This window comes from Ammospiza caudacuta, chromosome 2, assembly GCF_027887145.1.
Source record: "Ammospiza caudacuta isolate bAmmCau1 chromosome 2, bAmmCau1.pri, whole genome shotgun sequence".
NCBI classification, from domain to species: Eukaryota; Metazoa; Chordata; class Aves; order Passeriformes; family Passerellidae; genus Ammospiza; species Ammospiza caudacuta.
In genome coordinates, this window is record NC_080594.1 from 103699610 (window position 1) to 103726552 (window position 26943).

At 41.7% G+C, this 26943-nt stretch overlaps 1 protein-coding gene across 1 annotated transcript in view; it reads right to left on the reverse strand.

The window, feature by feature from the left end:
• VEGFD (vascular endothelial growth factor D) overlaps window positions 1–26943 on the reverse strand; it is a 30748-nt gene that overhangs the window by 1834 nt on the left and 1971 nt on the right. The window contains exons 2-6 of the mRNA XM_058825689.1: window positions 11143–11353; window positions 6945–7135; window positions 4418–4566; window positions 3046–3143; window positions 409–604 (exon numbers count right to left, since the gene is read on the reverse strand). Of these exons, the coding sequence (XP_058681672.1) occupies window positions 409–604; window positions 3046–3143; window positions 4418–4566; window positions 6945–7135; window positions 11143–11353 (845 nt within the window). The remainder of the gene's footprint in view (window positions 1–408; window positions 605–3045; window positions 3144–4417; window positions 4567–6944; window positions 7136–11142; window positions 11354–26943) is intronic.

Genomic DNA, 26943 nt, shown 5'->3' on the forward strand with positions numbered 1-26943 from the left:
CTGGCACAGAGAACAGCTGGCACAGGATGGGTCCTGCCTACCTACAAAACTGTATCTCATTGCAAAAACTAATACCAGTTGTAGTACAGTTTTAATCATCATTCCCTAAAAATTAGCAAAAAAAAAAAGGTAGTAAGTATTGACACTTGAATAACAGCCTTGTCCAGATTTCTTAAAAATACAAACAAACTTTGGAGTCCTTTTATACTATAAGTACTACTACTACTACTACTATTATTATTATTATTATTATTATTATTATTATTATTATTATTATTATTATTATTATTATTATCTCCCTAACTTCAGCAAGGCTTTTTATCCCAAGTGTACCTCCCAGCCAATTAAACACTTGCATCTCTAATTCAGCTCTTGCAGTGTAGACCCTGAATGGCAAGGATCACTTACCTGCAGGTTTCAGCATGAAATATCTTGTGTTTTAGGGCACAGCTCTCCTGGCTCTCCCTACACAAATAGCAGCTGCAGTTCTCTTTACTTTGAAAGAAATCTGTGGGACACTTATGTCTACAGATGCATTCACAATTTTCTTCATCAAATTCCATATGTTGTCCACACATAGCCAGCTCAGCAAGAGAAGGGAGTCCTGCAAAAGCACATACATCTTTTAGCAGTAAGCTTTACATGGATAAATCCTGCTTTTGAAGAGACTCTGTATGTTCTATATTCATTAGGACTCACACATGTACTTTCTGATAGATTCTAGACTTCACAATTTCTGTTGCAACTTCCTGTGCAGAATAGGACTCAAGAGGGTTGCGCTGATTATTTCACTTTATTCTAATTTTGCTATTTCTTGTGGGTTGAACTTAGCACAAAAAAAAATTTTGGGAGATGTATATTGCAAGAGCCTAGTGTTATGCTTTGGAATGCACAAATATTTACTGGACAGGAAGTTTTAAAAAGATAATCTCAAAAGGATTTAGTCTTTAGTTTTAGGATTTAGGATTTGTACCCGTGACAAAAAGGCACATCCATGCAAACTACCACACCCATCACATGTGTACTTCACTACACAGTCCCTGCAGAATTTTTTTAGCAGTAATGCTATGTCTACTATGGGGCAAGCTGGCCTAGCACTTCAACTAGGAGCACATTCATATTTGTCAAAGATGAAAGAAAATACCTCGTTTCAGAAAATAAGCCAGAACAGCCAAGGGAACTCACTGTCTAATATCTTCCCTGAAAATGCACATCTGGAGCACAATATGAAGCTAATCCTAGCAAAAAGGGAACACATTTTGTGAAAGCTTTATTAAAATGCAAGCAGCACATCCCTGGTTAAAGGTCATGGCATATAAGGTGTCATTGGGAAGGTAATTTCCTGTAGCTTTACAATTAGCTCTTGGATATAACCTATGGAATGTGAAATGTAACCTGCACCTCTGCCATCTGATCCCTGAGCTCAGTGGCCAGCAAAGGCTTGCACCTTACTTGAAAGAAATTTTCATTATTATTTTCTCAGTGATGAAAAACCAGTATCTCAACAGAGTAAAACCTAAGGCCTATTGAAAGCAAGGAGGGAGTCTGCCCAAAATTCTTGGAAGACAAACCCTTCCCTTTGGGTGATAAAACCTGGCATGTGTGAAGTGGTGTTGAGTGTTTCAATCTCACTTTGTTTCAACATCAAAGACAGTTTTAAGTTATTTTGTCCCAGCCACTTGCCAAACACAATGTACTTCAGAGAATGGTATTTTTGTGAGGAAGTATTGAGTGTATGTCAACAAAAGCCATAATTGCCTTTGTTGCAAGCCACAGATTTTAATGCTCCAAGCTGACTATACAAAAGACTCTGAGTTTAGAGGGCTCTGGCTATTCTCAGTCCTTCAGACTCAGGCTAAAATAGAGTACTCATCTTTTCTGGACTGAAAAGTCTAACTTGTGTTTGATTGCCTAACCTGATGGGCAGAGGATCTTATCCAGAGTGAGAAAAGATCCAACAAAAACCACTATGCAAATTATTTCTTGCTTATTAACATTAGGAGAATTAATTAACATACTGATTGCAGTAGACCAGTTTATGAGGTTATTTAGCTTTATTTTAGTTTGCTAGTCTAGGAATTGCTCACCAGATTGAATGGTTTATTCTTTCTCTTGCTGAATATAGCTTAAAGCACAAAGGCAAGGTTTCCTTCTCTGTTTTCTCTAGTGCTATGATTGTGTTATTTTAACCAATACAATTTACTGAGAAAAACAATTTTTAAAAACTTTACACAGGACTTGAAGAAAAATTTATTTCTCTTAATATTTATTGCAAACAAGTATGTTTAGGCGTACACAATTATCACCCAGAATATTTCCTGCAATTTTCTTTGACAAATTAAAATTTTACAGGAGAAGCAGAGGAAGAAAGGCAGTTACTATTCTTCCATAAATTTTATCCTTTTCCATTTCCTTCCACAGAGCTGAAGAAGTATACACACATGCTCCTGAGTATGTAGGGTATATCTGTTTGAAGGATTCCTGAATAACTTAGGATTATCATTAAAAGTACTCAAGTATTTTGAAAAGTTATATAATTTTTTGCACTGACAACAGGTAATGTGCAGGACTGTTTTTTTTTAATCTTATTGCTTATTAATTACTTTCTTAAAAACTAAAGATAAAATAATTATAAAAAGAAAGTACCTGCCCCATGCAATGTATTCTAGTGCATTTTTTCTATAGTTGAGAAGATTTCCTAATGCTCGTCATAGAATTTAAGGCACGTGTGAAATAAAAATTTGCACAGGGTGCCTACTTCACAAAATCTTATAAATACTTTCCTAGGTCTTACTCAGGTTGCTGATACAGAGAGAGTAAAACATTCAAGCAAAAAAAAAAAAAAAAACCAAAAACATGAGATGAGGGGAAGCACATATGTGTGTTTATTTTCAGGCGAGTTTCCACACCATAATCCAAGTCTATCTAGGGATGTGGAATAAAAACTTTAACTCTCTCAATGTAAAAAAAGTGAGAAGACCAGAATGAGAGACAAAGAGCTTGGAGAGAGTATGCAAAAGTGTCTCTTTGTCATTCCATCTTTACCTTCTCGTCTGTTGGAGTGCTGTGTGTCTATAACACATTCACATTTGTCACTATCCCAGATCCATCCATTATGGCAAAATTTGTTGGTAAAGGGGCATCTAGAAGAAAAAGAAATTGAGATAGGAATTTAAAAAAAAGATAATTAGGGGCATCAGAGTAGCCTTTTGGCAAAATGAGCTGCTGGTGTGCTGGGTCTGCCACCTGTCCCACTGAAGGCCTGGCATTACAGTGTGCATTGCTGCTGCAAACAGAAGGAACGGGGTCTGGGTGCCTTTGATGACAGGGGGGAGCTCTCTGGCTCCCAGTGACACAGGAAGGAAGTTTAGCACCTATTTCAGATACAGCCTTAGGAAAAAGCTACAGTTTTGCAGCTCCACTTTGCCATGAAACAGCTTTACCCCAGGCAGGGTGGTCTTTGTCCTGCAGTATTCATGTTGTGTAGCTTTACTGAATTTTGCTATGCTGGCAGGAGGTTCAGTTCCAGTTTAATTTGCCCATGCTCATGGATGCACAGGAGACTGTTTCAGTGTCAGAGGAACAGATTGACTTTCAGACCCTTTGCTCTGGGGGGGAAACTCACAAACTGAAAAAAGACTGAGGTTCTTCTGTATTTGTCAAGAAAGAGGATTCAAAGTGGCCAGCAGGCTGAGGGAGAGCTGGAGTGGCTTTGCTGAAATGACACCTCTCACTACCCCAATGTGCAGCTCAAGGGCAGTGATGGGGACCAAATGCCAAATGCAGGGCTTGACAGAGATTTTCGAGCTGACTTCCAGTGAGTCACTCAAGCTATTTCAGTTTCTAGAGTTTTTGTTTATTTATGTAGCCTTTTCTCACCAGGAGTAATTGTATTTTATGCCACATTTTGGAGTGAGATGTGAGGTCACTTTTCTCCCACCCACGAGCCCAAGAGATGCAAACCAAGACTGGATCAAAAAGTGAAAAGCCAAGATTCACATTGATTCTGACCCAACGTGCCATAAAGTGTGACAGAGGGCTTTAGCTTGAGCACTCAGTGTGCCCTGACTAAATAATGCACGAGCAGAGCTGCTGTGTCAGGCTGAAAACATTTGTGCACACATTCACAAATAGCTCCAGTGGAGCACAGTGCCAATATGAGCACTTTGAGTCCCTGCTAAAGAACCTAAAAATCTTAGTGACTCCAGATGCTGCTGAACTGGCCATCAGTTTGTTGGATTCTGATGATCATTCACTTAAAATTGACATGGTTTGGGTGAATTTTCTAACCCTGAGTGATAAGCAAGTTATTCAGAAAACCTGTCGGGAAAACAGAACGAGAAGGGACCATTATAACATGCAAATCGGGACAAAACAATTTCAGTGTGTGTAGAAGTTTGCAAAGGAGGGAACTTACCCATCTTCCTCTGGGTACTGGACAGACCTTCGTATGATGGTGTACTGCTGGCGCTGGGTGGTTGATGTGCACTTACAGGCCGTGTGATTGGCAATTTTGATGGGCACAGGCTCAGGAACACTTGTCAAGGGAACCGAGATCTCAAAGAGCTAGATGGCACAAATAACATTTATTTTTCAGCTTCCATTCTACAGTTAATAGTTAATTAATAATTACAATTTTAAAGAAAAATCTTGTATTCCTTTCCACCATTTCCCACCCAGCTCTTATCTGGAGATAGTTACCATACAGAAGAGCACTGAGGGTTTTGAAGAGTAAGCAATGCCCATCAAGGTAGGAACTTGCCAAAATGGGCATCCTAGTGCTGTATTACAGCTATTAAACCCCCAAGACTACTCAAAATTATTTGCAAGCAAACACAAAAACCTCTTTTGGATGCTAGGGCAAAATGGGAAAGAGGTAGGTATTGAGAACTTTGGTTTTGGTTGTACCATCAGTTGAGTCTCTACTACTTACAGAGACCTATTTAACTGTCCTTGGGTATAATCACAGTATGCATCTTTAGGGACCTAACTTAACCTCCACACCCTCCTCAGAGAGGGAAGAAACAGGAGTAAATAGAAGAAAGTTAATTCTGCTGCAGCTGGGTTTCTGCAGGGAATCATCCTGGAACTGTCTCTCTGTTGACTACAGCAGGAGCTGAAGGAGCAGAGCAGCCTGCTTTCAGTGCATCCAGATTATTGCGTGATCTCTGAGTGGGCTTGAGGAGGCTCTGGTTCCTTGGGCAGCTCTGTGTAGGAGCTGTTGAAGGGATCCACACTCCCTCTGCCCCTCAAATCAGCTTCCTTCCCATGGAAACCAAAGCGTTGGGCACATCTTGGTGTGCCAGCCTGTCCTGGCTTAAAGCTGCATCCACCTGCAGGGACTAAGTATTCCTGAGCAGACTGCTCAGGCATTAAAACTTACATGTTGCAGTGTCTAACTAGGTGGCACCAATAGCCTCCAGCTGATATTTTATACCAAGGAAAAAAATCCTCTCACTAATATGGGAATATGGAAATAATTCCATTAGATGAATAAATCTGGACTGATGGTGGTGTATCCAGAAATGGAACTTAGCTGGGGACTTTGGAGTGAATGCTTATTTTGAAGGATGCTAAAGGAATGTTACACTCTGCAAAATTGCAGTTTTTCAACACACTTATGAACTGCTGCTCAAAAGACACATAAATAAATAAATACTTCTTAGCCTGACCTAGCTCCCTGAGCTGATCAGATGTCTTTTGTGTGTGGCCAACAGCTCATAACAGCTTTCCCCTTCTGGTGTGAAATGAAAGCAACTAATGAGCATTGACGCAAGAAGGACAGGCCCTGATTTATTTTACTCCAGCTATATTCCAGTACAACCAGACACAGTGGAATTACATTCCAACAAACACAAAATAAATACAGAAGTGAATTGGACCTGTTCCCCATAAGGGCTTCAATTTTCTTTTTGAAACAATTGCCCTTGATCTTTATTATGATTTAAAAAAAAGGCTTTTTCCTAAGTACAATTTCATTTATTACGCCAAGTGAAATAGGAATGCACAAGATGAAGGTTTATCAAAGAGGACTAGTGCCATGAGCTTCATCTGTGGGTATGAATCATAGAATCATAGAAAGGCTTGGTTGGAAGGGACCTTAAAGATCAGTTCCAACCCCTTACCCCCTCCCATGGGCAGGGGGGCCACCCACTAGACCAGATTGCTGATGAATGATGGATGGTTTCATCCACAGGGTGGATTGAAAGTACTAAAGTTGGAGCCCTGCTCAGTCACCCATTGGAGCAAGATATCTCTGTACATAGCCTCTAGTGGGAGTCTGCAGAAAGAAGCTGTCTGGCTACTCTATGCTCAGTTTTTGGGACTGCTCATTAAAACTTGGGTATTGCCTGTTGCACCCATTTAAGAATTGACTTCTGGTTTGTGCCTCTCTTTCCCTAAGAGGTGTGTGAACTGGGACATTCAGATCCTGAGGCATGCTAATTAAGAGCATCTGGTCTCTCCTCATGAATATGTCTCCTCTTTTGGCTTGCAAAATTGCACATCCAAAATTATTAGCCAGCCTTCTTGGCACAGATGAGAATGTTGAAGTGCAGAGGCCCAACACAACAAAATTTCCTGGGCTTAAACCTTGGATACAGAGGATTCCCAGGAGACAATGATCTCAAGGGGTCCCCAGTCCAAGTGACAATATTTTAAAGAAGAATCTAACCTCTGATCATCATGAGCCTGCAGTCACTTTCTCAGGACCTGATTTTCCATCTCTACGCCTATATAAACAATTTTTAATAATGCAACATGGATGTAAAATGCTATTGTACACTCCTGCATTCACTCCACATGGATAAAGAATTAATTCTTCTGTTTGTTATGATAGCGCAGACAGATCTTTCATAACAGGATCTCAGAAACCAAACATCCTCCTTCCCCTCCCTTTTTGGTAAAAGGAGGTAAAAAGAAAACAGATGAATAGCCTCATTTACCGTTTTCGACACGTAAGTTGTACTTGTATTCATGCAGCTGAGACTCTCCTCGTTGCAGCAGCCTCCACATCTGAACACATTCACACAGGGAGGCTTGAAAAATTTGTTGGTTGTTGTACCCAGTTCTTTGGCAACTTCCACACAGGTTTCCCTTGGCACACACTGAGTCTTTTGCCATTCTTCATCTATGACTGGAGAAAACAGCATTTTTATGAGCAATCATGGCAAATCTAAACCTCTTGATTAGTGAAGCAGAAGCATTATATAAATAAAAAGGAAGTGCTGGCAGGCCATTTGCACTTACTTGGATCAATTTGCACTTATTTGGATCAATCTAAGGACCAAAGGGACTCTGAGTGCAAAATTATCCCAGTAACTTACACCAGCTGCACCGGCAGAGAGGTTGTTGCATTTATCTGCCTTTAGCTTTCAACGCAAATGAGCAAAATCTCTGTTAATTCCAGCAGATCAGGTAGAGCTGCATTGATTTCCCCAGCTCCACAGTGTCTGTCTGGCCAGGCTGCCCCACACCCTGTTCCCCCTTGCTCCTGGGTAGCCTTCCTTATTTTCACTTTATCCTCTCTCTGAGCGCACCCCAGCACGGACTCAGCAGGGCCCAGGCCTTGGTGCAAAAGCACATTAATGACTAGCAGATTCTGGTCAGAGGGTTTGAGTGCTCCTGGTGGATGTCAGCCAGAGAGCACAGTTTCCAAAATGCCCAGTGAAATCCAAGACAAACAGTCTCACACCTCAGCACCACCAGGGGGTTCAGGCTGAATAACAGCAATATGAATTCGAGCGTGAGTCATCTGTTCAGAACACTGTGGCATCTTTAAGGTTCTGAATTGCTGTAGACTAGTAGACTGGGCTTGACTGATTTGTCAAATTCTGACTGTGAGAAGGAATAATGCATTAACTGCCTGAGCCAGACAGAGAAAAAAGTGACATTTATCTAATAAACATAATACAGTCTTGAGTTTTCTCAGGAGGTGTCTCTCCTTTTTTTTGCCTTTTGCTTACTTGATTCAAGTTATGGAATTGCTCACGAGTCATCAATGCTTATGCTTTAAGTTCTTATTAAAATGATGAAAAACATTTTTCTTCTTTACCCTTTACATCAGGCTTATGAAAGATGAAAAGCAACTTTTAAACTATAAAAAAAAAAGGTCTCTCTTCCAGCACAGTCCACCTCCCTACTATTGTAAAAGAAGTTCCTACATTTACAGAGAAGTTCTGAGAAAAAAGAAATCTTGGAATACTTTTAACCTACAAGCTATTCCTCACCTTCAGGTGAAGATCTGTTTTTCTCATTCCTGAATTTCCTTTTGTTATTTTTAACTTTTTCTTCAACTGACTTTGTATATTTAAATAATTTTGTTTATTCCTGAGAAGTCCTTCAACATGGTTGATTTGCTCAATTTTTCAGTCATGCAGAGAGTACAAGAAATAAGATTTTGATGTCTGAATTGTGAAAAAGAGGCATAAATTAAGAGAAGAATAATCATTAAAATTAATAGAATTTTCTAGAGTAATGTTAGTTCTATCAAAACACCAATCTAATCCTAACATTAAAATAGAAAATAAAGTGTTTGCCAAGCTCATTAATGTATGTGCATGTAATCACTTCAGATGTCACTTCAATGAGCACAAGCAGTGATGACCTTTCAGCTGCACACATCCTCACTTTATTAACCACTTCTTTAGCAGAAGGGCTGCTACAGGAACTGGCTGCCAAGCAACCGAGTGTCACAGCTTGTTCATCTTGTCACCCTGGTCATTTCTGAGACCAGGCACAGAGCAGTTTCTGAGAAATTTGTCCGTGATACAGTCTCCAGCTTGAAAGTGCTGCAGTCCTTAGAGACTGAGCAGCTCAGGGGAGACTGTGGTTTGGTGAAGTGACACAAACTTTCAGTGAATTCATTGTTAAAGCTTTAGAAAGGAGGAACAAAGTCCTGAATTTTCCCTGATGGAATTTGGAGTGCTGTGGAAGATACTCTAGTGAAACAATGATAAATCTTGACCCAGCGTTCTCATCAAAATATTTTATTAAAACAAAACAGATGCACTTGGCAGAAAGGTCACTGTTTAATGACTGGAAAGGGTGTGGGAAAGAAATACATGTTTATGGGCCTGTGGTTTTTTAAAGGAGCTTTAGTATCTTGAACATATTAATATATTAGAACAAAAGTACTTGCTGTCCTGGAGTAATTCCACTTTGAATGGAAGAATGGCCAGCCCCAATGGGCTTTTTTTAACTTGAATTTCAGCACCTTGACTTTTAATGAGAAAGCTGACATCTCTGTGTCTGAATTTAGACTTTCAAAGGGAAAATAGCAAGCAACTTAATAGCAGTTCCAAGCAGAACACTTGGAACAGCTATTAAGAAAACTTTATCAATATGACCATAGTAAAATAGAACCATAGAACATTTTGGTTGGGAAGGGACCTTAAAGATCATCAAATTCCAACCCCTCTGCTGTGGGCAGGAACATCTTCCTCCAGACCAGGATGCTCAATATTCAATCCATCCAGGCCCTGAACACCTCCAGGGATGTGTCATCCACAGCTTCTCTGGGCAACCTAATATCTAATCTAAACTTACCCTCTTTTAGGTTCACTACATGCCCTTGGGAAAAGCCTCTCTCCAGTTGTCTTGCAGCTGGAGATACTAGCTTAGATTCCCTCTTAGATACTGGAAGGCTGCAATTAGATCTCCATGGAGCCTTCTCTTCTCCAGGCTGAACAGCCCCAACTCTCTTAGCCTGACTTCACAGGAGAGGTGCTCAAGCCCTGTGACCATCTCAAATAATTCACAGCACACTAAATGTCATAGTGACCTTATTATCTGAACAATATTTATGCTGTAAATATTGAGTCATTTATGCTATAAATATTGAGTCACACTATTCTGCCATTGAAAAATGCCCATTTCAATGTTCCCTGCTTCAGTAACATTTAATAACATCTCCTTTTGTCATGCTGTTTTGACAAAAGGGATGTTTTAGTTTTGCAGAAATGTTGGTGTTTTGGTGTTCACTAAATGAGCAACAGTGAGTAGAGCATTACACCACTTGACTCTGGTTACTACTAATAACTATGGATTTTTAATGGTTTTGAGTAGAATTACAAGGGTATGTAAGCAAAATGTTTATCACTATTAAAAGCTGTCTTAATTGTTCTTCATGTGTGTATTTGTTTTAACTTTTTTTCTGTACAAAATTTCTGTGAAAAGCCATGCCTGTGATATGAAAATCCTCTTCAGACAGCCACTTGTATACACATTTCTGTGTTGTGGCTCAGAGAAGCAATTTAAGGCCTTTCTTCAGACATAATTTAGCTGAGTAATGGTGTGTGAATGTGGCTGGGGTTGTTGTAAAAGTGGTATTGGAACAGGATCAGTAATATCTGATTTCCCAAAAGGAAAGTGATATGACAATATCACAGCAGGATAAAGACAACAAAGATTATCTCAGCCTGTCCTTCATTAGGATACAGTTTAGCTTTGCTGTAGGATGTCCATTTGCTGGACCAAAATATAGTAACTGATCCTTTGTTTTTCATCCATGAATATGTAATTCCTCTTGAGCATCACAGCTACAAGGAGCAATATTCAGACTTGCTCCAGATGGAAGGAGTAGGTTGTGATTCTCCAGTTTTAGTTTCTGGTTGGTTGCCTCGAGGTCTTTTCTCTGGAGAAACTTCCCCAAACAGATCAAGGTTAGGGCAATGCCTTCTTTCTCTCAGTTCCCACCCAGACTCTGCTGCTGGTGCAGTGCCTTATATCATAAAAAATGGATTTCTATGCCTGCAGTAAAGTTTATTCATTTCTGCCTGCAAGCAGGTTCTGAGATGAAGCACAGTGCTGCTCTCCAGCCCCTTATCCAGTCATTCTGACCTGGTTTTTGTACATTGACTTCTCTTTCTTTTGTGCACTGACAAATCCCTGAACACTACATCTTCCCTTTGGAGAGCATGCAGAGAAAATAAGCCTGATTTGGCCACATGACAGGGAGGTGTACTCAGGCTGTTGTCTGAAACCTTTTTATACAAAGTAATTTTGAAATGAAAAAGAAATGCCCTGTTGTTTCTAGTATGGGTATATTATAGGAAAACCCTCACCTCCTTCACAGTTTACTGCACAAGAATCAGGGAGGGGCCTTGAAGCTGAGCTCAGACTTGGCCACAAACCTGCACCTACCTTTCAGTGTGTCAATATCATAGAAAGCAGCAGCAAATCTGGTGGAGCGATGGGAAGCAGAGCGGGAGTCCAGGTTGGCCAGGCTCTTCAGCTTTAGCCTGCATTTCCACAGCTTCCAGTCCTCAGAGTGAGTGATGTGGAGCAGCTCTTCCAGGCTGGATGCTCTCCTGATCTGCTGTTCTGAGCGCTCCAGTGCTGACAGAGATGTCCTCTGGAAGGAAAGGGGAGGTCAGAAAGGCAGCACTTACAGCCTGTGCCTAGCACAGCACGTGGAGCACTTGCACCAAAGGGCAGCACATTACTGAGGACATCTGAGTGTGCCTGGGAAAACAACAGCACACAGAGCTGCCCCAGGCCTTGAGAGTGCCCAGCACCAGACTTATCTGCAGGATTTGTGCCCACAGAGGTTGGGAAGGCGAGATTCCCACTTCTTCACCCTCTTCATCACAGCCCTCAGAACTATTTGACAAATGGAGACTGTACTGTGTCCCTGGCAGACATCACTGCAGTGCCAGAGGGAATCCCAGGTCATCCTACAGGGAACCTGGATCAGTTCAGCTGATCAGCCCAGCCCATGTGCCTCTGCAACAAGCTGCCTTGGGTACCAAAACTCTGCTTCCAGCCAAGAGACACCACTGCAGGGGCAGCTGGAAGCTGCACAAAGTATAAGGGCCCATCCATGTGGCAGGCAAGCACATCATCCAACATGCTGCAAGGTGCAGGATGCATCTGCCATCTCCCATTGTGACTCCACTTGGGCCCTGCCCATGTCCAGCCTCAGAGCTGTGCCTGTGTAGCAGCATTAGCACAGTCATTGCATTTTCCACCTGCGTGATGCTCCTGACCATTCTGCTTCCATTGGAGAAAGTGCCCTACAAAGACATGTACCATCAGTTTGAAGTTAATATTCACTTTAAAAATAAGTGTTTAACACTTCATATTGCTCAGCATCCTGTAACAATAGTGCTTTCTTTGGCTGCTGCTTTCTGTGTTTGTGCCTTTATCAAGGCACTGAGTATTTATTTCCACTGACTCACCAGATCTGCTGAAAGCAGTCTCCAACACAAGTAAGAGGTTATCTTTGTAAATGTCTGTGTTGCACTGAGCTGGTACTCTCTTAGCTGTACTCTCTGGTCATACAGTGAACTGTATTTTTTGACTGGCAAACAAAGGGCTGCAGTGCCAGCTGTCACAAATAAAATTTCATTTCTTTAAAGCAAAGCTGTAGCACAAGAGGCTGTCCATGAGGTGTGCAGCAGACAGCAGCCTGAGCCAGTAGTGAGTGCTCTGTGTAGGGCTGGGGAAGGAGTGAGGGAAAGGGCCACCTCTAACAGGAAGATTTTTAGATGAGGTCTGAAATCCAAGCACTGAGTGCATCTGTTACTTGTTATAAAGACATCTGTGGCATTTAGTTTGCAACTAAATGTTGCAGTACAGATGTTAGCCTGTACACATGGGCCAAGTTAATTTTTGGGTAATTACCTTTCACTGACCTAAAATTCCTTAAGTAGTTAACTCAGAAAAAGTTGTTTGCTCTCCTTTTATGCCGTACAGAACATTATATTGTGCTTTAGCAAGTTGCCATATTTCATAATAGAGATGGCTGCTTCATAGGTGAATGATTTCTCATGCATTTCATATGTGGTAAAAACTAGAAACCCCATCTCAATACTTATGAACAAATAGCTCAGAAGGAATGTGAATACTTAGCACCAGTAACTGAATTTCTAGACAGTTTTACAAACAAGATACCCAGAATTTTGCTGATCCAGGAAAGCTGAAATTCAGCTTGAGGTCAATGCGTCAAGACTTATTTGTTTTAAGAACCACAGCTTATGTTCCCATTCTCTCCCATTCACAAACTGTCTCCTTGGTCTTGCAAAACATGCAAGTGTAGGACCAGAACTGGCATGGTAATGGGACCAAAGACATCAAAACTGAACTCTATTGAGCATTAACTTTTTTCCTCTCTCTTTGCGGTACAAAAGAATATTGTAGCTGAATCAGCATCCAACACTTCTAAACTAGACTTAATTTACAGAGAACCTGTAAAATGAGATGATAGCATTCTGGAACTTGGAAGATATACCCTTGCACTTCTTGTAAAAGTCAGCAGTTTGGGATGACTAGCTTCTCAATTTCTCTTACTCCTATATCAAGAGGTTTTATTAATCATAGAATTGTTAAGGTTGGAAAAGACCTCTGAGATCATCAAGTCCAACCATCAACCCAACACCACCCCTGTGTTCACCACTAAACCAATCCCTGATTATTAGATGAGCAAAGTATGAGCTTGCCTAAGCTATTCAGCCCTATTGCCCCTTCTCTCACCATGTTTCCCAACACCTATCCGAGCTCTGCAGCTTGATGGGATTGCCTGTTGCCACCATGATAACACAAGAATAATTGTATTCCTGCTTCTTCTATTTCTTATATTCTTCCCAGAGGGAACACATTTCACAGCTGACTTTTTAACTTCTTCCCTATCCAGTAGAGAATTTCCTGGCACCCTTTCCCATAACAATAGCACTACAGAGATAAGGATGGTCTTTGTCTCTGGGCATTGCTGACACTAGGCAAGATGGTGAGCTGAAAGCACTGCTGGTGTCTAAGGGAGGTCTGGATCTCAAGTAGTTATAGGATTTTACAGCGGGGACACCTATTTTGTTAATGAGCTGGTTGCCCTCCTGAGTTCCTTCTGTAGCACAGACAGAGAAATATAGACACTTTTAGAGCATGATTCATTTGAAATTAGACTGAAAGTCTTTTTTTTGGGTGACCAGGAGGGCCAGGCTCACCAGATCACAAGAGGTATCAGTATGGTAGATTTTGGTCAAGCATATCTCAACACAGCTATCTGGGATATAAAACATCTGAAGAGAAGCACCAAATTTTGTTCCAATCTTGCTAAGTGTCAAAACAGGAACAGTGAAAAGCCCCTTATGTGTTTCTTTTGATTTATTTGAGACTACTACAATGCTCTTATCTAAAACCTTGTTCTAAAAGCTTGCTAGATAAGCCACTAGGAGGACATCCTCATTGTAATACATATTGACTGCAGAGTTGGCTGCCCACAACTTTAAAGCATTGAAAAGTAAAAGCTTAAAAAATGAAAAGTGTAGAAGGTGCATCAGCTCCATCAGCAGGACAAAGCCCTACAGCCTGAACTGCTTCTGCTGGCCATGCTCTTCCTACAGCACAGCTGCACCAAGTGGATCATTGTCATCAAATCTTTCCAAAGTGTTCAATTCTGGTCATACTATTTTGAAAAGGACAGCACCAAATAAAAACACAGAACTTATTATAGTCTCAGATTATACCATGGATGAAGTGCCATAGGGCACCACACAGGTCTGGAGACTTCTTTCATTTACTGCTGTTTAAATTCAAGTTCTGTTTAGATACAGACATACGGTGGCTGACTGAAAAGACCTACTTAGAAGAGTGCAGCTTTGGACAGAAAAGTGAATAAATCTTTCAAAATATGAAAATGGAGGAGGGTGTTAGATTCAACAGAGTCCCAAACTTTCCTGCCATTTGATTTAGGACTTTATGCCCTCTCACTTTGATAGCAAGTGGAAAGTAGTTAAAACCAGCATTTGAACAGAGGGGAGCTCTTCACTCAGCCACAGAGCAGAGGAAAGATACAAAGATGACAGACTGGCATTTCACTGACATTTCTGGGAGATCCAGCTCCTCACAAAAAGCAAAAGAGGAACAGAACCATTGATAGCTTCCCCTGACTGTAGCCATCTGCACATGCTGTTTCCCACTTTTCAGATATCCCTACCTCCCTTTTTCAGTCTTTCCCTGATGACTACATTCCTTCCTTCCAGGTTCCCTTCCCATTCTCCACTCTGCTCTCAACATCTTGAACTGCTTGGATCCCACTGTGCTTTGATATTGTTTATTTTCACTGCTTTCCCCATATTCTGCTAGGAGGGAGTCTAGTGAAACCTATCTCAGGCTGAGCTGCTCAGCCTCCTAGTCTAGAGGAACATCACTTTTTTTCCCTTCCACGCCCCATCCAACTTTCCTTCACATTGACACAGATTTTAGTAGTCAGCTGAGGTGAGCTGTCACCATTGTGGAAGTTGTTGGTTGTAATGGTTGCAACAAAGATGTGGAGCAGAACTTCACTGCACTTGGCATGTACACATATGGAGCAAAGCCATGAACTCCGGCCCCAGAAACCTTAAAACATGCATTAAGAGTTGGGAGAAAAACAAATTAGACAAGGGGTCTTTGGGAAAGGACCATGGCAATGCCATTTCCATGCTCCCAAATGAAAAAATTACCTCTGGAGCCATATTACTGGAAAGCTCCTAAACTTTCAGTACCCATCAATGTACAGCCCATAGTCCACCAGAGACATAATGCTATTCCCTGTGAGAAATAGTTGAGCAGAATTTATCAATAACAAATATCAAAGTAGTAGGTTTAAGTAAATCATTCTCATCTCCTCAGCTTTCTGCAGCTATTAGTGTAATTTTTCTAAGTGTCTTATCAAAAAACAGATCCCATACCCCAAAATAAAAACCAGATTCCTAATTTACTGAAGTCACATGTTTTTCAAAACACTGACCTCTCATATGTTCCAAAATTATTCTTCAATTCAAAGAGGAATATCTGTTTTCCTCTATTTTGGCAATGAACAATCATCAGGAAATGATAACACGAGTTACCATTGTGATTTTTGGATAATTACAACTCTTGTCCTTCCAAAAGAAACCATAATGGGCTATCTATCTTTTTCCCAGTAATCTCAGATGCCAGAAAAACCCTAAAAGTAGTCAGCACTGGAAAGGAACAAGAGAAAAAGCAGTGATACATTCAGTGGCCTTTCCCACCTTGGACACTGACTAAAATCAGCCACTGAGTTCATTTCCCCACTGATTTATGCTAGTCCAATGTTTGGCCTATGCATCATGTCATACAAATGCACAATCCCACAGACAGCCTGCCCTGTTCAAACTGGGCTCTTTCTTGACTATTAGTATTGACCATACCCTATCAGGGGCTGCAGCTCTGCAGTTTGCATCTCTTCTCCATCCTTGACAAATTCCTAATTTCCTGCTTAGGAAAACTAAATCAAAATCATGTCTAAGAAAGCCAGCAGAACCTATCTTTGAAGAACTCTTTTTGTTTTTTCCTTGACATGTGCTGCTCTTTTCAGCAGCATTAACAATGTGTTTCAAGAGCTCCTGGAGGTATTTTGAACAACAGAGGAAAGATGTGGAGTACAACAGTCAAAAAAAGGCCTGCTAAGGTCCTAAATTTATTTGAGGACCTATAGCATAAAAACAAATGAGGTTGTATTTAAGAAAACACATGCATGAATGATCTGCATTGATGTAGATGAATAATACTTAGTGTGCATGGGAAGGCAAAAATAAAAATTGATAGAAATTTATATTTTGCTCAATCTGCCTGCATTTCACTCTGTACTCAAGCATGCTCACAGACCCAAGAAATACATCCTGAAAGCTTTACACATGATTACTTTCCTTAAGGCCCAGCCTCACAGTCTTTCTCTACAATAGGACATAAACCTCTGCTTAAAGCTAAACACATGTAAGAATTCTTCTGACAAGGAATGTTTTTCTGAGTTAGGGTCACAGACACTGTCGTGGCAAGTGCTGCATAAATACCAATGGAAATTTTCAGCATTACCACTGTGTCTGGGGCCAGGACAAATGATTAAGGAACCTCTTGATAACCTTGCATTGTTTTATGATCCATCCCCTCAGCAGCTAAGCAATAGAAAGAAGGTAACAGATTTATCTTGCCAGTAAAAGCAGATTGTAGCTGCATAGCACAGTGATGATTCTCTTAATGCCATTGTATCAAAACTTGGTCAAACAGGCTTTAGATAAGGTCAGACTAAAGCTTTCAAAATTAACCAGTCTGGGGGGTGGAAGTTTTGTCTCATAATGAGGGCACCTGAACACAAAGAGTGCTGGCAGCATGTGAGCACATTTGAACCCTTATGCCAGCATTGTGTGCTTTATGCAGCTGCAGCAACTGCATTCAGGTCAAGAGAAGTTATGTAGAAGACAAAGACTTGATGCCAGAATTCACCTAACCAGAAAGTGAATTCTCCCTGTTCCAGTGCTGCCTGAAGGCTAATCTCAGAACTAGATTCAAACCAGTTTAAATACTAGGTAGATGATTCATCACCACAAGAAAATACCAAGGAATTTTGCTTCTATGCATGCTACACCTGAAAACAACCACCTTTTCTCTTCCATGATGCATTCCCCAAGGTGATTTTACAGTGTATAAACTGATTATAGCTGCAGGCTCATCTTGTGGAGATAGAGTGCCTACAGCTCCCTGCCACCCCACAATTTTCAAAAATAAAAAATAATCTGATTCTATGGTTCTATTCACCTGAATGAATATGAACTATTTATCTGAGACTCCTCTCATAGATAATGGAGAAAAATAGGGCCACTAGGTGAACATTCATCCCATTCTAAAGCCTGTTGAATTATCTGTGCCTCCAAAATGCCTCTTCACTGATGCTGAAGAATGAACTGGCAGATCACCAGCTTAGCTGTAGTGAGGAGACTGAATCCCACCCAGCTGAGAGTAGTCAAATGAGATTAAATAACCTCTCCTAATCAAAAGCACAAGCAATTTATGAGGTACACAGATATAACCATCCAGGAAGTGCAGCTGCAGCAGGGTCAGAAGGGCCTGGGACTGGCAGGAAAAAGCACTCCATTCCCTGCCCCAAAGCCATGGTGCAGTTGCCCAGCCATGCTGTGGCTCCCAGCACACAGACTGTGAGCTGATGTGGCCAAGGAACTGCAAGGGAGATCCCATGGAAAAGTTTGGTTCTCTCTTGGCAGGAAAATGCCAAGCAGCTCCTGCCATTATGATGCCAACACAAAGAACTACATTTTCCTGGTAAGAATGACAAGCTTGTGTGGATATTGTGCAGTAAGAAGAACTCTCTTGAGGGTTTTCATCATTATTAGTAGTATTTTTAGCATTATTGTGTCTCCTATCAGTTTGGAGTCAGGTAAAAACACAGAATGAAGAGATGATAGCTAACCTGGTGTCTATAGCCAAAGCAAAATATATGAGAAAAGAGAGGAAGGCACTCATCCAAAGGGAGTACCAAGGAAACACAGAAGATATCACTCAGTGTGAAGAGCCATGATTTTTAGGTAGCAGGGGCTCAACCACTGCCAAATTTTATCATAACAAATATTGTCTATAATACAGCATCTTGTACCCTTGGGGTGTTGCATAACAGGAAATAAAACACTGAGAAAATCTTCTGCAGTTTGAAAACATGAGGCTTGGAGGAGTGACTTACTGCCCTATCAAAAGCAACTGCAGCACCCCATAAATATCCATCATGAGGCATCTAACCCTGCCACGTGTCTGACACATATTAGCATGCAGTAATTTTATCATCACTTTGTATTTCATTTCCAAGGAGAGAAAGAGCGTTTACTTTTCAACAGCTCCAGTAAAATCATACTTTTGATTCTCTGTCAGCTATGAACTTCTGATATATGAACTTGCATCCCTGGCTATATTCCCTCTGGAAGCATCAGTGTACATTATTAGTGTATAAATAAGCTATTTTTAATTATAGTGAACATGACCATAGAGAGACAAAACAATTAGATATTTTGACTTCCTACTAAAATTATTCTCTGGAACATGGTGGGCTTGTCATGGGATTTTTAAGTGGCTATTACAGTCTTTGTTATCTCAAAAGCATGGATGAAATTTCAGGAGCATGCAGTACTTCAAAATATTGTAAACAAATACTTAAATATCTTCTAAAAATGTTTCATCTCTCTCAGTGCACTGCCTTGTCCAGACTGAACATTCATTTGATCATCACTGTTACAGCATTAATAACCCGAAAGGGCGTTCTGTTTATAGTGGGGACAAGTTTGGGCCCTGCAAGACAAATTTCCAGCTGTCACTTTTTAAAGAGGGCTTTTTCTCCAGTGAGAGCTATATTGAAAGCATGCAGCTGTATTGTCCAAGTATATAGCAAAAAAATACACAAAGGGATGGAACTTCTTCCCTGAAAAAGCTCAAGGACTGAAGAACAGGAGCAGGAAAGTTTTGCTTCCCTCACCCACAATCTGTGCAAAACCTCTCTGCAGTCTGCCTTGAGAGTTAGAGAGTGTTGCCTGGGCAGTGCATCCTCTCAGGAGAGGGTGACTGTGACCACAGCACTCCATCCTGAGCTCCTGTGTGCCACGGCTGCTGGAAGAGAAGCTGCATAGAGCCCTGGCCTGTAAGAGGAGCAGTGTAGAGTTCTACTGTGCCACAGCACACAAAGAAGGACTGACAGACATGTCACTTGTGGGTTGGGGAGGAACAAAAAATGGTCCAACTTACAGTCTGGCCAGGTGTTCTCTGAGGGGGCAGAGGGCTGACAGGGGGACATTGACCTGAGGCTGTCCCATTTTTCACTGATCTATTTGTGATGTTTGAGGGCCTCTTCTGCTAAAACCCTGCCAGCACATCGTCTGACAGACACAACACCAGAGGAGGAGGAAGCTCGAGACTGCTCCACCTCATGTTCAGTGTGGTAAAAGGCTCCCTCCAGATATTTCTTCTTGAGAGTCTGTCTTCTTGGTCTCCAGTTTAACTTCCACTGAAGAAGGAGACCTAATTACCCATTTTCTAAACTTGGTGGTCAAGGTGATGATAAAACAGCTTCTACTTTAGCTGAAGATTATATGTTTTCACAAGTAAATCATATTAACTTCTCTGGGGCTTCAAGAGAACAGCTGTTTTATATTTTGAATGGCCTTTTAACTAGAATAGATCTTTTGTAGTGTTACAGCAAACAAATCAGACTTCTTGCACTTTAGTAGCATGCTTACATTATAAAAATCCTTGGAGATGAGATATTTTGGTTGCTGTATTCTCTCTTGAATAAACCAAAATATTGAAAGAAAATAACTTAAAACATCAGAACTGGTCATGTTTTTCTGGAAGCACGAATCTCAGAATATTCATATAATTTTATATATATATTTACACACATATACTATCAGCAGAGACTGATAGTATTTTATCAAAATACCTCTCAGAACTATATACTTTTAGCCAGTTAGATCTTTACACCAAATTGAGGCACTTTTCTTTCAGCCAGTAAACATTTTGAGTATCAGCTTTGTCACTCTCATTTAAGAGATGCTTCTTCCCACAGCCAGGTCTTTTGGCTCTCATAGGAAACATCCTCCAATTGTGATTTTGAAGGTAACAACATCCACTGTGCATCAGCTTGCTGGCAGTAATGGAAAAGCTGCAGTGGTGTATTGTGGCTACATTTCTCTTCACAGAGAAAAGAAAGACACAACTTCCCAAGGATATTTCTGGGATTCACATTCTCTGAACCTCAGAGAAAGAAAAAACAATTCTTATCTCAATTTCTGCTCCTCTTGTTGTTCACAAGTGGAACGCATTGTGGAAGATTGTTTACCTGAAGGGAATTGGTAACTGGATTCTGGTGTGAGTGTTGTGATTTGGTGACCAATTGAATCCTGTGTGTGTTGAGAATATTGGCTGACAGTCATGAGATTCTGTGCAGTGGAGTTGAGTTGGGTGCTTGTGCAGATTCAGTTGAGATTCAGTGTAATATAATATAGAATAATATAGTATAATAAAGTAATGAATTGGCCTTCTGATATCAGTGGAGTCAGATGCATCATTTCTCCCTGCCACAGGGGTCACCTTGTTTCCGACAGTATTTGAAAGGAAATATTTGGTCTGCTAAGTTATGGATTTTCTTCCTGTTCAAGCCTAGTCAACTACATTGAGAGTTCACCTTTAGGTCCTTCCTGCAGTGATCAGGCAAAGTACATTCATTTGGTAACTGAAAAAACACAGATGATCTGTCATAAATGTCCAGTGTGGTAACTCACCGGTATATCCTAAGTTCTGCTGACAGCTTTGGGAGTCTAAAAGTACATTTTCTGAGCTTCTGCTTATAAGCTTGTTCAGATGTCTTGCATTGCTGCAATGTGTTGGGGCAGATGTGCTGCTCAAGAGAGAGCTCAGCTAGAACATTATCACTTCACTGTACACCAGGTTAGGTGCTGGCCCAACACTATGACAGGGTGCACACATCAAAAATAGCATCTTAAATGTGTTTACAAAGAGCGTGTCCAGGCTGTAGTCACTGTCTCTTGATATTTGCCCATTCTTTGGAAGTCACTGGGGTTTGGAGAGTGAGTTTGGAATGGCTCAGTAACAGAGACCTGCATGAAATCAGATGACTATGTGTTCTTTTAATATTTGAAAATATTATTTAATGTGACGAAGGGTCCTTCAGTTAGTGCTTTCATTGTTTTTTGGGCTTTCCCCAAGACACTTTAATAAATGTTTTGGAGGTATGGCTAGCCAATTGGACAGCTGGGTTTCAAAATGTCATTCACAAAGCAAAGCTATTGCCAACACTGGATGAACTTATGTTACCCCAATCACACGCACACATTTTCCTGGAATTGTAGTTTTTCTTGAGTAATATTTCCCTAGCAATTCAGAAAAGTATCCTAACATGGTTTCTGAGTCATGCTGCTAATTAAAGTGAGAAGTTTTGCCTGTCTTTGTGGCACATTCCCTGTGTGCAAAGTGACATATGATACAGTAACCTGATGCAACTTTTTTGCAATTCACGGTGACTCAGATAGAATTCCCTGCCCAGTGCAGCCGGTGACCGTGCGCTGTCAGACCCAGCTCAGCCCGATTCCCATGAAAGCACGGCTCAGGAAAACCCATCCTGACGGTGAGCGGGGTGCTCACCCCTTTCCAAAGCCATTCACGCGGTGCCCACACTGGGTTGCCACATCCCAGGAGTCCAGCTCCACGCTGTTTGTGCTCAGTAGGATTTTGTGGAAGCACAGGGACCCTAGATGGCGTCCTACCACCAGCTGAGTGCTCGCACACCTTAACTCACATTTGGGCAAAAAACACAAAAATACTCAGCTGTCCTTCACAAAGCAAGGAAGCTGAATTTTTCTTAATGCAAGAAAGCCAAAATAGCCTGTGCTGTTCTTCTGCTGTTCATTGGTGCAGAAGCCCGTGTATCACTCTTTCACCAGTATGTTAAAAAAAATTCTGTTTGGTCTTCCCATAGGCAAAGGGGTTCTGTGCAGCTATAGTGGGGGCACTCAGCATTTTGTTTGCATTCCTCAAATCCCAGCAAGATGTATGATGATTTGCAAAGCATGCTGGGGAGGTAGGAAGCAGGTGGAGAAGTAGATAAGGGAATGGCACATAGTGAGAGGAATGAGAAATTTCTCAGGAATAAGTGTTTCTGTAGGAAAGTTACCATATCAGATTTACTTCCCTGCAGCAGCATAGCTCAGGTCATTTTCCCCCCTCAGCAGGATGGTCTCAAAGCCAAGTCCAAGAAAGGGCAAAGGCCAGTTTTGGAACTGGAGTTAGGTGCTCTGAGAGAAAGGCCTAAAAGAGTCACAGATCCCACTGTGTGAAAACTATAAAATATATAACTTTTATTGAGCAGGAATTAGAATAAAAAAGTTATCACCTACAAAAACTGTACCTCATTTATTTTTCTCAAATGCCAGTATGGTGTCCCCAGGAGATGAGACCCAAGTAAACCTTGTCTGGAATAGCAGCAGTGTTGATCAGAATGAAAACTGCAGACACCATGGCAGAGCTCTCACCAGCCAGAGTTTGCACCAGTTTTTCTTTCCTGTTTTCAGGCAGATCTTTTCTCTGCTTGCCCCCTGTGGGAGCCTACATTGATCCCACCACACCATTGGTTATAAACAACAAAAATGCCTGTGGGGAGAAAGCACCAGTACACTGCAGAAACAGAAACAAGCAACACTTGCTGAGCCTGAGCTGATGGCTTGTTTTGGTTGCTTTCAGATCACCAAAATTATGGCCCACTGCCCTCTGAACCTGCCTTCTTGCCTCCCCTTGGTCCCACAGACTTTAAGATGTGAGCTGCAACTGATGGCAAAGTTTAATTAGTGCTTAATTTCAAACAGCTGATAATTTGGTCTCTCAAATGCTGCATCTGAATAATCTACACAGCCTGGTGTACTTTTCCAAGCTCTGCTCTGTCCTCAGACATTAAAATCCTAGCTGAGATGGACTGGATTGGATCAGCAGCTGGGAGGGATTTTTTTGTTCTTTCTCATGAGCGAGAGCTGTTCTTGATAAAGTAGCAGTGTGTTAGTAGTTGCCTTTCCAAATTGATAAGAGCCAAGGACGGATGCTCTGTGGCATGAAAACAATACAGGATTGTTCTGTTTGCCTTCAGTGCACCTTGTCAAGACAGTAGCAGATAAGGCAGAACAAATTGGCTTTCCTCACAACTTCCCTGATAGCTTCTCCCTTCTGAAGGAAAAGCACAATCATTTCTGAAGCAATGCTGTAAGTAAATTTTTGCACATTTTTGGCTCATTGTGCCTATCAGAGATGATAATCACAGAGAATCAAAAGCAGCAGAAAAAACTGGGAGAATTAAATACTTCTGAAAACCACAATCTCATAATATTTGTTTAGAAGTGTTTCCTAACTTTGAAAGGAAGCTGGATTTGAGGATGAAAAGCCCAGTTTAAACAGAGAAATTGTTCCCAATGACATTTCAAGTTCCGTTTTCTAGCAGTTGAGCACTTCGCTGGAATTTCAGGAGTTGCCTTTGAGGAAGAGATCCCATGACACAGACTATTGTTAGAAGCTAACTGTTCTAGAAACTGAGCAACATTTGCTAGCAGATTGTAGAAAGCTGTGAAGATCTGTCTGATAACCAGTGTCAGTTGTAATTACAGAGACAAAAGCTTACAGCCAGCTCTGCTGCTCAGGTTTCCTCACAGAGCTCTGTTTCAGTTGTACAGACAGACAGACTGCAGCTGGCTCTAGGAAAGGAGATGTAAAGAGCTTCCTGATCTCTTCTGCATGGTATGATGGCTCTCCAGTACTTCCACGCCTTCCCAAGGGCAAGGCATTCTCCACTGAGGTGGTCCAGGCCTCAGGAGCGTGGGGAAGTGCTGCTTCCCTCTCCCCAATGGGCAAGGACTCTGCACCAGCTGTGTTTGGAGAGTGCAGCTCACAGGGACAGTAGGAGATGAAGAAGATCTGTTTGAGCAAGAGCGACTACAGAAGGCTTGAACAATGTTTAGTGCAGAAGTAGAAAAGATTTAGCTGTGGAAAAGGAGTGCAAGTAGCAGAGAGCAGCCGTGTTTACCTCCCAGCTAAGCCCACCCTTGGTCTTTTGATCAGAAAGCCGCTTTGTAGCTCAGAGACAGTCCTCAGGCCTGTTCACTGTGGGCTTCTCTCTAACAAAACCAAAGGAGGGTTCAACATGGAGAGAGAGAACACCTCTGCAAAAGGAAAAGCCTCTGAGTCTGTTTAACTTGGAACAGTTCTTCCTTTCTCTTGCCTGTCCCCCAATGCTTTATTAATATAATGTGAAGCAGCGGAATTGAGGAGGAAAGCAATGAGATTTTAATTCTCCAAGATCAAAACTTGCTGCCCCATTAGAGAGGCAGTTTTAGTGTTGGAAGGCAGAAGCAGCTCTGATGGATCCTTGGCTTTGCTTGGCAAAAAATTTGCCTCAGCTCTGATGAATATAGGACATAGCTCTTCACATCTAATTTTAAAATTCTGGAAAAAGTACTTTATGTCTGTTTCTGCTCTAGGAGAGGAAAAATTTGATGGGGAGAGACAGAAAGAGAGACAGTGAAATTTGCGGTTCGCTAGCTGAGAGGTTCCAAAACGTAAGAGACTGGCGGGACAAGAACTTCAATAGGAATTTTCAAAGCATTTCCTGATGAAAAAAAGCCTTATAAAAATAATTCTCAGTCTTCAGAAAATCCACGTGGAAATCTAATTCTTCCATGAGGACTTTATATATTAGGTTGGCATCCTGAACCAAGCCACTGGAAGGCAAGGGCCACCCTTGACATCAGTTCAGCTCTGGGGCCAAGTCCTGTTGGACACCTGTGTGGATTAGGATGTGCTGCCCCTGTCTGAGGCTGCCCACTGCTTCCCACCATGAGCCTGTGCTCCACTTGTGCTTCTGACTGGCATACATTTGATGTTCAGGCTGAAACTTTCCATACCAGACATCTGCCTCAAAATTATTTTAATATTTTTTTGCTTTCTCTGTCAAAATGGTGACCGCAGTGGAGGATGAAGCTCCTGCTTTATCTGTGAAAAAAAATTTCTGTTTCACTTCTGTGAATCACAGATGTGAATTTTTTTTGACACCTGAGGAGCCTTTTTTTTGCTCAGATGTGTACACTGCTATCTTTGAAAAAAGTCCACATAGCCCTCCCAGTGCTTTGCAGCAGTCGGGTCCTGTGCTGGTTCCATTCAGGAGCACAGCAGGACCTGGGTGCAGGCCACCCATGGGTGCAGGTCCAGCCTATGGGGCTGGGAGCACAGGACCTCCCTTCTTCCTCCTCAGGCCACAGGGATCTGGCATCCAGGGACAGGGAGCTGCTGGATTTGCCTGTGGGAGGGAGGGAAATGAATACCCATGGAGGAGGGCAAGGCCTGGCCAAGGAGGCTGAGATCATCTTTGGAGATCAGGACAAGAAATGGGTCAGGAAAAGGAAAGCTGGGGCAGTTAAAACCGCAGAGACAAAGAAGGAAGCTATGGATGGAGAAGGGAAGGGGGAACCATGGTCAGATATGACTGGAAAACAAAAGTGTCCATTAGGGCTGTTGCTGAGGAACTTGGACAAAACTCCTGAGGGTCTGTGGCAGAAGAAAGATGTCCCCATCCAGGAGGAAGCAAGTGGGAAGGAGGTTGACACTTGGATAGCACAAAAAAGAGACCAATTGGAAAACAGTCCCTGAGTCCTGGAGGTGAGGGAACGCAGGCCAAGTACTGGGAGCAGAACAGGTTGGGAATGGAGAGGGGAAGGAAGATGTCTGGCAGGCGAGGAATACATGTACATGGTGGGGAAAAGAGATTCATGTCTCAGAAGAGGATGGAGTTTTTGAGGGGTTAGGAAAAGCCAACTGCCATGGAGATGCTGGATCACAGCAGCTTGTACATAAGCTTTTTAACATTCATACCTTTAATCAGGATATTTGAAGGGGAAAAGAAAGTATTTAAACCCTTAGCCCCCTGAAACTCTTGCATGATACCACACTGACACTCCCTGATGGTTTGAAGCATAAAGAGCTTTAAACTGTCAGGTGTCCTGGGCATAGCTCACCTAACTTGGATTCATATAATGGGGCAGAGCAGGTTGCTGGTGCTTAACCCTTCCTAGGTCTCATCAGTTGTGTATTAGCTGCATCCTGACCTTGTGGATTTTATCCAGGCAATGTTGCTGTTATCTTAAAGAGCTTTGAAAGAACAAGGTAGGGTAAGTAAGGGAATGCAATACATCATTTCTGTGTACTGCAGATTCAATTTGAGGTGTAAATGGTAAAAATAATCATAACCCCATGCCATCCAACACTGTAAAATGAAGCACATTTTGTGGTGTATTTCCACATGTGTACACACACAGAAGCCCACAGGTCATACAGGAGAAAACAGCCCAGAAAGCCAACACTCTATGTAGAACATTAAAAGAAAAACAAATGGTTTAGCCAAAAGCCTCTGTCTATACCAAAGGAGCCAGAACAAGCAGTCTTTTCTTTTTGGCAATCAGCAGCCAATGCAAGTGAAATACAGCATTTGAGTGTGATACCTTTTTGAGTGTGACCTGTAAGATTCCTTTAAGATAGTCTTGGAAACTCTCTGTGAGTTGCTTCAAGAACAGTAGACTGTGGCTAAGCAGGCAGCTTGACAGTGGTCACCAAATTTCAGTG